This window comes from Sciurus carolinensis, chromosome 15 (genome assembly GCF_902686445.1).
Source record: "Sciurus carolinensis chromosome 15, mSciCar1.2, whole genome shotgun sequence".
NCBI classification, from domain to species: Eukaryota; Metazoa; Chordata; class Mammalia; order Rodentia; family Sciuridae; genus Sciurus; species Sciurus carolinensis.
Window position 1 is genome coordinate 27,761,092 of NC_062227.1, and position 12,089 is coordinate 27,773,180.

General features: G+C 43.7%; 1 protein-coding gene and 1 non-coding gene across 25 annotated transcripts in view; both read left to right on the plus strand.

The window, feature by feature from the left end:
• Nucleotides 1-12,089, plus strand: part of Dlgap1 (DLG associated protein 1) — an 879,880-nt gene that overhangs the window by 803,000 nt on the left and 64,791 nt on the right. For 20 of the 24 annotated variants that reach the window (XM_047526690.1, XM_047526689.1, XM_047526694.1 and 17 more), the window contains one exon: nt 5,900-6,270. In XM_047526690.1, the coding sequence (XP_047382646.1) occupies nt 5,900-6,270 (371 nt within the window). The remainder of the gene's footprint in view (nt 1-5,899; nt 6,271-12,089) is intronic. The other 4 variants (XM_047526695.1, XM_047526696.1, XM_047526710.1 and 1 more) reach the window with 1 other exon arrangement.
• On the plus strand, nt 6,485-6,674 carry LOC124965896 (U2 spliceosomal RNA). The gene has a single exon (XR_007105279.1). It is a non-coding gene; the product is annotated as a U2 spliceosomal RNA (small nuclear RNA).

Consider the following 12,089-nt stretch of genomic DNA (forward strand, 5'->3'; position numbering starts at 1 on the left):
GAGGCAGCCCTTCCCTCTGGATGGTCAGATGGAACCATCTGGTACAACTCACAGCTAATCCAAGGTGGCCCAGTGCTGTGCAGAAGCTGCCACTTCTCAAAGGTGATCAAATCACAGCTTGCTTAATAACAGCACAAGATAACACATTTATGTCAAAAAGATATTGTTTGATGACAACTGTATCTATTTTTTTTTAGATGTTTAACAATTTTTTTGTTGTTTTTATCATGCTTTTTTAACTTTTAACTTTTATTTTTTTGGTACCAGAAATTGAACCCAGGAGCGCTCAACCACTGAGCCACATCCCCAGCCTTTTTTTATATTTTATTTAGAGACAGGATCTCACTGAGTTGCTTAGGGCCTCACTAAGTTGCTAAGGTTGGCTTTGAACTCATGATCCTCCTGCCTCCACCTTCCAAGCTGCTGGGATCACAGGTGTGGGCCACCATGTCCAGCTGTATCATGCTTTTATTTGTAGTCCTTCATGGACTTGCTTTCTCATATTTGATTTTTTTTTTTTTTTTTTTTTTTGTGGTACTGGGGCTAGAACCCAGTAGCACTATACTACTGAGCCACATCCTCAACCCTTTTTATTATTTTATTTCAAGACAGGGTCTTGCTAAGTTGCCTAAGCTGGCCTCAAATTTGCAATCCTCCTGTGTCAGCCGTCCGAGTCGCTGGGATGACCTGTGTGTACCACCACATCCAGCACTGCTTACTTGTATTTGAAAAAATTATATATTTTTTTGTTTTTTTCATTTGCACTGCTGAGGATCAGACCCAGGCCTCTCTGGGGAGAGCCCTCTACCATTGAGCCACCCCACAGGCCCTGAAAGAATTTCTGAAATCCAGTAACCAAGGACTGCTCAACAATTCCTCAACATAGCTTCCTGTATAGTTAGTACCTTAGCCAGTAGGAATTTAATAAGAAGTCGATACAAAAAGCAGGTTGTTGGATCCACATCTGTTTCATGGATCCCACATCTGTTTCGTGACCGCCTGATATGTGTATGCTCTTGATTACAAAAGATATCCAGAGTAAGACAGCGTAGATGTTTTGCCAGAAAACCTTCACCACTACAGAACAAAAAGAATTCCAATACCAACTTCTGGTTGCTCTACTCTGTGCCATGTGAACTGAATAAAAATAATGTCATTGGAACCTGCAGTTCTGTATCTAGGGACTCTCCTTACAAATGCACAGAGGTCCTGCCTCTGGTGGCAAAGGCCTGTCATCCCAGCAACTCAGGAGGCTGAGGCAGGAGGATGGCAAGTTCCTCCGAAACTTAGCAAGACCCTGTTTTGAATTTTTTAAAAAGGGGCGTGGGGCTGGGGATGTAGCTCAGTAGTAAAGTGTCCCTGGGTTCAATCCCAGCACTACAAGAGAAAGGAAGGATGGAAGGAAGGGAGGGAGGGAGGAAGGGAGATAGGGAGAAAGGGAGGGAGGGAGGAAGGAAGGGAGGGAGGGAGGGAGGGAGGAAGGGACAGTTCTTTCAGCCGTCTTTCACTGGGGTACTATGCTAGGACCCAGAGGAGGAAAAGAACTCACCTTATTTAAAGTGAACAAATAAACATATCTGTCTAAAGAAAAGCAGCAAACATGATTAAAATACATCATTTCTTTTTCAAGTTCCACTTGAATAAAAGGAGCGCTTGTGTTTTTAAATCACTCTTTTTAAGACTGTTCCTCTTAAACAAATGAGGTGTTTCACTTACTGTGTGGATGCCGTTCAGTTTCCCTTTCTGTTTAGACCAGACAAGATTCATTAGCTTGTCTTTCCCGCTCCGTGGGCCTCACTCTGCCTACCGCATACCTGCTGGTACTCAGACCTTCTCCATGGGTTCTAAATCACCCAAGGTGATGAATCACTGAGGGTCATATTTTTAGAAAGGACACCCTTAGAAGAAAGAGCTTAGAGCTTAGCCTACAAAGCTAGAAAAGAGTGATACTGGGAAAAACAGAGGCATTTAGTCGTATGAGTTTTTGGAGCACACTTGGCGTGCAAAAGAACTGGGAAATGACCTGATACCTGTAATCCCAGTGACTCAGGAGACTGAGGCAGGAGGATTGCAAGTTTGAGGCCAACTTCAGAAATTTAGCAAGGCCCTGAGCAACTTAGTGAGACCGTGTTTTCAAATAAAAAAATAAAAAGGGATGGGGATATGGCTCAGTGGTAAAGTGCCTCTGGGTTCAAACCCCAGTATACCTCCCCCCCCTCCCCAATAAAAGAACTGGGGAACGAAGAAAGGAGACGCTGAGTTGTGATTTGCATCTCCTTTCTCCTCCTTTGAAGGCAATCTTCGGCTGGGAATGTAGGTCAGTGATAGAGTGTGTGGTTCCTTCCTCAACACCAAAAGAAAAAGCAACCATGAAGATCCAAATTCTTTAAAATTCCTGTTGGATGACTGGATGGTGCTTCCGACTCCAGCAGAATCCCACCAGCCATCACACGGCAGTGAAACCTAGTTGCAAAGTCCCTCTAATACAACACCAGGGCAGGTGGTGCCTGGCCTCTGTTCAGCTCTTACCCAAAGCAGGGCAATCTCAAGTTCTTATCACCTTTGGGGGTTGGAGCGGCGCCACTCAGTTGGAAAAGTCCCCAGTACTCTCCCTGTCTAACCTCACACTAGTAAAATTGGAGTTGGCTTAGTGGGTTCGTGGACCACGCAGGAGGCTGAGGTCCCCAAGTTCAGATATCACACTGGAAATAATGGGACTTAATCACTCCCTCCAATTTCCACATCATGGCAAGAGCTTTTCTTTTTTCTTTTATTTATCTATTTATTTTTATTTTTACAGACTGCATTTTGATTCATTGTACACAAATAGGGTCCAACTTACTTTTTAATTTTTCTTTCTTTCTTTTTTGGTACTAGGGATTGAATCTGGGGCACTTAACCGTGGAACCCACATTCCCAGACCATTTATTGATTGATTATTTGTTTGATTGATTGAGACAGGGTCTCACTGAGTTACCCAGGGCCTTGCTAAATTGAGGAGGCTGGCTTTGAACTTGCGATCCTCCTGCCTCAGCCTCCAGAGCTGCTGGATGGCAGGCGGGCCCCACCACACCCAGCTCATGGCAAAAGTTTTTCTGTATGTCAGAGCAAACAAAAGAGTATTACAATTGGCTGCATTGTTCAATTTTTTCTTTTTTCTTTCTTTTTTTTTTTTTTTTTGTGGTGCTGGGGATCAAACTCATGGCTTTATGCTATGCAAGGCAAGTACTCTACCAACTGAGCTATCTCCCCAGCCCACTGCATTCTTCAATTTTGATTATCCACACTGAAAGAGGAAACTGCTGAGCGCTAACAACAAGCAGTAAATAAATAATCAAAAAGATCAGACATTAGATGTTGGAATGTTGTTATTTAGCTTTCTTGCAACACAAGTGGGCCAAATCATTTTGAACCAAGTAATGGTTTCACATTGTAAAGACGTGTCTCAGAAGTGATGCAAGGATGTATTTTCGTTAGATTCAAATACTTAGATTCTATTCTAATTGTGGCTCTCCCGTCCTCTACCACCTGCCTTGGGTCTTCAGATGTATGCCTGAGGCTGAGCTGGCTGAGCACCCTCCGGACCATTCTGGGAAACTGAGGTGGCCCCACAGGGGTTAAGTGCATGAAATTAAATGGAGTCGGGTAGCAGGTGAACATCATTCTTGTTGATGTGACCTGGCCAGAGGCTTAACTGAGGGCTAATGGGACAAACCTGAGGCTGGGCTGGCTCTGCTGCTGGCCTCCAGGGACACTCTGATCTTCCACTGGTGGCATCACTTCTCAGACACCTTAGCAAAAAATGAAAACGTTGGACTGCTTATTGCTTACTGTGTTCAAATGGTAAAGTTGTGTGTTTCAGGCAGTAAGTGTAAAATGGAAGGTTTTCTTAGAGTGAACTTCTGCCAGTCATCCATCTAGGTAACTGATTTATATATATACATATTATATAACCCATTTATATATATTATATATATATATATATATATTATATATACACCCCTACCTTCTAGAGAGTACATATGATATTGTAACGTGGCATTTGCATGATTTATTCTTTCAATTCTCAGGCAATCCCTGGGGAGCAGCCCAGCATAACTTCTGCTCTCTCTCTTATGGTTCAGAAAATTACTCGCAAATCACAGGGCAGTGGAGAACAGGATAGCATAATAGGATCTGTCCGTTTATTGTTCATTTTAGGATATTTTCAGTGGCCTGAGGAAATTTTATTTGGTGAGATGGCCCAAGTGGCAGCTAGAACCATAGGCAACAAGTTTGAATGGGGTGGCCAGGTCCAGCTGACCCAGTGAAATGACAGGGACTCCAGTTCTGAGTGGAAAAGCCTGGAAGGGACCGGGTACCATGGTGCACACCTGTAATCCCCACCATTCTGGAGGCTGAGCCAGGAGGATTCCAAGTTCAAGACCAGCCTCAGCAACTTAGCCAGATCCCATTTCAAAATAAAATAATAAAATAAAGTAAAAAAATAAAAAGGACTAGGGATGTAGCTCAGCGGTAGACAACTCCGTCTATCTTGTTCAATCCCAAGTACTGGAAAAACCCCCAAAACATGGAAAGGGTGGATGAGAAATAGTTGCAATTGTTTCATGATGTGTTTTGTTTTAGTTCTGGGGCTCAAACCCAGGGCTTCCCACATGCTGGGCAAGGGCTCTGCCACTGAGCCACATCCCCAGTTCTCAAATTGGTGTTTAGGAAAACTAAACAAAAGTCTCCAGGAAACTGCTTAAGGAATTGTTTTTTACTGATAGTCATTCCCACTTGGAAACAATCCCCTTTTATACTGGAAATTTAACTCAGGGACACTTTACCACTAAGCTACATCCCCAGCCATTTTTTAAACTTTATATTGAGACAGGCTCTTGCTAAGTTGCCCAGTCTGGCCTCAAACTTGTGATCCTCCTGCCTCAGCCTCTGGAGTCAATGAGATTACAGGTGTGCATCAACCATGACCACCTTAATAATTCTTTTTTGGAATTTTTCTTTAGTTTTCTAAATCATGTTCCAAAATAAAGCTGAAAGCTAATCATTCAATATTAGAATCAGATAGTGATGCTTCAGGGGCAGCCCAGAGAGGCCCTGGCAGCAGGTACGTGATTCAGGGCCTTGACTCAATGGAGTGGCCCTGCAGGAAGACATGTGGGGGAGGAGGCTCAGAAAAACCCAAGGCATACTCAAAACTGACTTCCAAACTAGCCTGTGAACTTGTGCTCAGGAAATAAAAATTGAAAGCAAAAGTTTACGCAGTGAGCACCTATCCAGAGAAAGGAAGAAAGGGAAGGGGGAAGGGAGAGAGGGAGGGAGGAGCAGGCCCTAAAGAAGGGGCCGGAAGGAAGCACCTTGCAGGAAGCCATCATGGCTGCCAGGCCTCCCTCATCCAGCACCTCCTTCAAACTAAAGGAGTTTCTTTAGAACACACAGACGTCGCCTTTCACTTTCCTTTCTTTTTCTTTCGGTGTTTAGTATCGGTCAGCAGCATGTCTTTAATGGCTTACTTTGTCTAGCGTTAGCTGTATTTGATGTTTTCCTGAGCAAGCGGGGACTCCCCTGACTTTGCCCAGGTGATGTAACACCAGGCGGCCTGAAGATTTCCACCAGCCAAGCGTGGCTGCTTCACCTGGATTCACAATTTCCATTTCAGAAATGTCCATGTCAGAGGTGGCTGTTCTCCCATCGTTTCCCCTCCATTGTGTGGGCGTCTCCCCTCGCGGAGGCCCCCATCTCCCCAGCAGGGCTCTCTCTGGGTCTGTCAGTGGACTTGTTTTCATGTCAGTGTCTTAGAGTGTTTTGTGTCCCCTGATTTCCAGTGGCTGTCAGTTACAAGATCAGAAACGCAAACCCAGGCAGAAATCACAGTGTCTTTGTTTTCACTGTCTTCCAGTGTCATCTTGCATTACAACATATAAGAAGACACCACCTCCAGTCCCACCCAGAACTACCACGAAACCTTTCATTTCTATCACAGCCCAGAGTAGCACAGAGTCTGCGCAGGATGCCTACATGGACGGACAGGGCCAACGAGGAGACATTATCAGCCAGTCTGGACTCAGCAACTCCACCGAAAGCCTGGACAGTATGAAGGCTCTGACAGCCGCCATCGAGGCCGCCAACGCCCAGATTCACGGCCCCGCCAGCCAGCACATGGGCAATAACACTGCCGCCGTCACCACCACCACCACCATTGCCACAGTCACCACAGAGGACAGGAAGAAGGACTTTAAGAAAAACCGATGCCTGTCTATCGGGATACAGGTAACAGCCTCCCTCGTGCCCTTCGAACCGGGAACCACAACTGAGAGGTCTAACACTGCCTTTTAATTTTTCTCCAGAAGTTTACTGTTTTGTCATGTCCGACAACATAGTTACGTGTAGGACCAGAGTTGCAAAAAATTGGCTCTGATTCCCTGTATCCGTACATGTGACCAAAATGATGGAGAGATGGTGCCGTTATTAAGAGCTGTTGTTGATCGCTTCTCAGCCTTTTGGCTAAGATCAAGTGTAGTATCTGTTCTTACCAGTTTAATATCTGATACGTCCTCTATCGAGGACAATATATTAAATGGATTTTTGGAGCAGGGAGTTGGAATAGGAGCTTGTTCCGTCCACTCCACACATCGACCTGGTATTGCAGTACCTCCAGGAACGGTGCATCCCCACAAAAAAAAAAAAAAAAAAGAACTCTTGTTTTTATTCTCTAAATTGAATGTGAGACGTGAACCGTAAGCTCATTCACAGAACCTGAGCACAGTCAAACATAAAGTGCCCTTCATTGCCTAAAGGGCACTGGGAGTCTCATACAGGAGTGGACCCCCAAGAATAAGCGGGTCACCAAGCTGCTCGGCTGTGGGTTCAACACTACGGAATTACCATATGGGAACCCAGACGGCAACTCCTCTCACAGATGTGGGAGAGTAAGACCAGAGAGAGTGATAGTGTAGAAAGCCGTGACTCACGTGGCAGCATCATGAGCAAAGAATGTCCATCACTCTCAGCCTGTTGGCTCTTTGATCATGCATTCCATTAAAGCGGTGGACAACTCTGCAACTCTGCCACTTCTTCCATTCCGTTCCCTGCTGCGTTTCTAAGACAGCACCCACCTGCTTTCCCCTGGTCTTTTTTTTTTTTCTTTTTTTACTTTTACTGGAGATTGAACCCACAGACAGTAAACCACTAAGACACATTCCCAGCCCCAGCCCTTTTTTATTTTCTTATTTTGAGACAGGCTCTCACTAAGTTGATTAGGCTTTGCTAAGTTGCTGAGGCTGACTTCAAGCTTGTGATCCTCCTGCCTTGGCCTCCAGAGTCCCTGGGATTACAGCCATGTGCCATCACGCCTGGCCAGCCTTATCTTTTTCTTTTTCTTTTCTTTCTTTCTTTCTTTCTTTTTTTTTTTTTTTTTTGTTACTGGGGATTGAACCCCAGGGGTTTAACCACTGAGCCACATTGCCAACCCATTTTTCATATTTGGTTTAGAGGTACGGTCTCGTTAAGTTCCTTAAGCCTTCACTAGGTTGTGAGGCTGGCTTTGAACTCTCGATCCTCCTGCCTCAGCCTCCCAAGCCACTGGGATTACAGGTGTGTGCCACTGTGCCCTGCCAGCCTTATCTTTTTACACCTGTTTATCTTTGGTTACCCTACACAACTACCTCCTGTCAGAGAAGATTATTCCTTTTCTCCGTTTCTGTGGTGCTGTATCATTCTGCAGGTGTTCACTGAGTAGTAACTTCTCAAGTTGGTCTCTAATATATCTATCCACACCGAACCAACTCTAGGTGCCTCTGAAAGCCAGGCGTGGGGCACCCTCTCACAATGCTGATGTGCTTTCACAATCTGTTCTGCAAAGTTCACTTCGGAAAGGCAATTAATCTTTCTCTAGTAGCAAGGAGCCAAATGCCTTTTTGTAACGTCCAGGTTACCATAGCACAAGTTGTCAGTTTCCTAAAGGAACTTGGAGCCATGGTGCTTGGGAGTAGATGACACAGGAGGAGGCAAGGCCCCCACCAGCCTGCTGCCCACACCTCTGCTTCCCCTAGAGGCCAAGGCCCCTCCCACCACCAAAGGATTACAGAGCAGGAAGAGCCTCTGTGTTGTCCTGGGCAAACCATTTAATCTTCCTGAGCTTTAGTTTCTTTGTCTATCCCTCCGAGGATTATTCTGAAGATGGAGTTTTCAAAAATCTAGTTTCCTGTATCGTTTAATGTTATTGTTGAACCCTAACAGGTTATAGTTTGGGATATTGGGAGGTTGAAAAAATTCTGGAGACGGGTAATAGAGCTGGGTGCACCAAACGTGAAAAGTACTCAGTGCCCCTGAAGGGCACACTTAAAAGGGGTATTGAAGTGGTGAAGGTGGTAAATTTTATGTTATACATATTTTGCTACAATAATAGTACTTAGAGGATTACTTTTCTATCTGGCCCAGGGTTGGCCCCAAGAAATGTTAACTTGGTCCTCCTTCTTCAATATTTAGTTCATTTAAAAAAAATTTATATTACTTTCTGTGAATAAGGCACCTCCATTGTTCAAAATTCCAAATTTGTTCTTAAAAAGTGTACAGTGACAAGCCTTCCTCCCATTCCTAATCAAGGGTCAGTGCTCTTTCCTGGAGGAAATCAATACAATCCATATTTGCATCTCCATGCAGGCATATATTCACATATTCAAGCACATATATATTTTATTTAGTTCTTTTTAAGCCCAGATATTAGCATATACCTCACACTAGTCTACATTTTTGCCTTTTTTTCACTGAATAGTGTATTTTGAGGATAACTGTTTATCAATCTTGCTTTTTCTTTTTTTCTTTCTTTCTTTCTTTCAAGTATTGGGAGGTGAACTCAGAACTTCACAAATGCTAGGCAAGCACTGAACTTCTGAGCTACATCCCCAGTCCCTACTGTTCATTTTATTTGAAAGCTTCTATGTGCTTATCTTAATCACTTCCCAAGTTCTGCTGGTTTTTCCTATCTCCTCCTTGCCAAACAATTCTAAGAATAAGGCATTTGTATATGTGAAATCCAACTTCTACCCAGTAAGATGGATGAAAATCCACATATAGTGTTGGGGAGAAAAGGTTTGGTACAGAAGTTATTCTACTTCTTAAATACAGGATACTTTAGTAAATGAAAGAAATGTCTTGATCCTTCCTCCAATTGTGATGCTCTGCTATATAAATTATAGGAGAATACTGATACTTGATGATATGAGAGTGTTAGTTAGTCGTTCATTACTGTAACAAAATACCCAAGGTAATCAACTTTAAAAGAGGAAAGGTTTATTCTGGCTCACAGTTGTGAAGGTTTTAGCCCATGATCAGTTGGTCCTATTGCTTTTGGGCCTGTGGTGAGACAGCACATCATAGCAGGGAGTGCAAGCTTCTCATTCCATAGTGGCCAGGAAGAGGAGGGACTGGATCCCAATAATCCCTTCAAGAACATGCCCCATATGACTAGAAGACCTCAAAGTAGGTCCCACCTCTTAAAAGTTCTATCACCTCCCAACAGTGCCAAGCTGGGGACTAAGCCTTTAATACCTGAGTCTTTGATGGATATTCCAGATCCTTCAGATGAACATAGAGAGTAACTTGCCTAAGGTCGCATGCTTTATGTTAATGGAACTAAGATTGTACCTCGATATCTAATGTCACCACATTATATTACTTCATCAGTAGGGAATAATAATCAAATAAAAATTCAAGATGCAAAATATTCATTGAATTTCAGTATACAGAAATCTAATTTAAAAACTAATCCTCACAATACATGACCCTAGAATCTTAGACTCCCTCCCACCCCTTTACCCCTTTAAAGGTACCAAACCTATCCTGACACTTTTAATTTAGTACACACCTAATAGTTGATATTACAATCATTTACTCTATAAGCTATATGAACTTAAACCAATTATTTACTATTTCTGTGCCTCAGTTTCCTTCTCTGGTAAATGAAAATAATACTAGTTCTTATTTCATTTGGTACTTTATAGGATATAGTAAAAATTGAGTGATAAAGCTTTAAACACGGTATAATAAGGGCTTAACAAATATTAGAGTTAGTTGTTGTTATTAATATTATCCTACTTTATAATCACCAACAGCCAAATAAGCCAACTTGTTTTAGGCCTCACTAAGTTTCTGAGGCTGGCCTTGAACCTGCAATCCTCCAGCCTCAGCCTCCCCAGTTGTATTCCACCACACCCAGCACTTTCTCAATTTTTAAAGGATATTTGATTGCCCTGCAATTTCTTTTGAAAAATGTGAGATTTCCTTCATAAATTTAAGTAGATTACCTTAGATCTCAGGTCTGAAAGGTGGTGGTTGGTCTGCTGAAGTAGTTCATTGGTAGAGTGCTTACCTAGCAGGCATGAGGCCCAGGTCCAATCCCCAGCACCAAAAAATAAAATAAAATAAAAAGTAAGGTGGCATTTGTTAGTATTTAGATCCAACTAAGAAGGAGAATCACAGAGATAAACAACATACACCGACTAAAGCTGGAGGACGCCAATATTTTGATGCTGATGAGCAGGTAGTTTGGGTGAGTGGGGTGAGGCTTGAAACCTGGAAGACCACAGTGACCTCCGTTCTCATCCTCGCGGCCTCTGCTTCTTTTCTTTCTGTTTTCTCAGCATTTCGGAGGTGATTTTGCTACTACCTCATGGTTTAGAGCTGCAGCTTTCTAGTTTGGCTGATATCCTAAGCATTTTTAATTTACGTGAGTTCAGCCATGTGGAATTGGTTAGAATCCCATTCAGGAAATGAGAAGCCAGGCTCATTTTTCAAAGAGAGGCCAGCTTAATGCACAAAATTGGTTACACAGAGGTGGGAAGGCTGAGAGCAATACAAGGATTCAGTAAGTGGCTACCATTCCTAGAACCAGGAAATACAAAGGGAAAGGGAAGGTGAGGTTACCAGAATTTAGGATCTAAGGAGAAAGGCCCTGGAACGGCCTGTGTCCACACTACTGGGGCAGCCATGACAGCAGGAGCTGGCCTTCTGAGGAGCGCAGAGTAGTTGGAGCTGGGCTGTTGAAGGGAGCTGGAGGTTGGAGCCACGGCTGCCCTCAGGTGGTGGGGAGGGAAGGTGCCACAGGAGGTAGAAACAGGGCTGGCCGTGGTGGTGCCTATCTGTAATCCCAGGCACTTGGGAGGCTGAGGCAGGAGGATCTTAAATTCAAGGCCAGCCTCAGCAACTTAGTGAGACCCTATCTCAAAATAAAAAGAGCTGGGGATGTAGCTCAGTGGTCAAGGACAAAAAAACATTGAAAACAGGGAAGTTCTTCCCCACCTTCTCTTGTTAGAACGTGATAGGGCCTTCCAGCAAGGAAGCCTTGGGAGATGTAGTCTGGGAACCCTGCCCCTATTGTCACAGAACAAATGCACGTAGAAGACGGACTTGGAGCTGCTAGATAGTAAGCAAATCACCAGAGCAAGGCACTCAATTTGATAAATAAATAAATGCATTATTTCCTTCCATGAACATGTATATTAAAAGCCGAAGACAGATGGGAGGAATGTGTAACCTTGATTCCTATGTTCTGTTGAAAGCATCTCATGGCACTAAGTAGGATTCTAGAATATCTAAAGATATGCATTTTTATGCAGTGTAACTTCAAAACTCAAGTCAAACACTTTATCGGGCTCTTTTTCTTTTTGGTGTTGAGGTGCTTGGGGAGGAGTGAGCGGGGAGGACTGGCTGATTCTGGATTTAGAGGAAAGTTGTATGTACTTTTTTTTTTTTTTTTGGTACCAGGGATTGAGCTCAGGGACACCCAACCACTGAGCCACATCCCCAGCCCTTTTTTGTATTTTATTTAGAGACAGGGTCTCATCGAGTTGCTCAGGGCCTCACTAAATTGCTGAGGCTGGCTTTAAACTTGAGATCCTCCTGCCTCAGCCTCCCAAGCGGCTGGGATGACAGGAGTGCGCCATCGCACCCAGCAATGTTTTTCTTACAATTACAAAATGAGCCAGCATGATAGCACACGCTTGCAATCCCAGTGACTCAGGAGGCTGAGGCAGGATTGTAAATTCAAGGCCAGCCTGCACAATTTATCGAGGCCCTAAGTCACTTCGCAA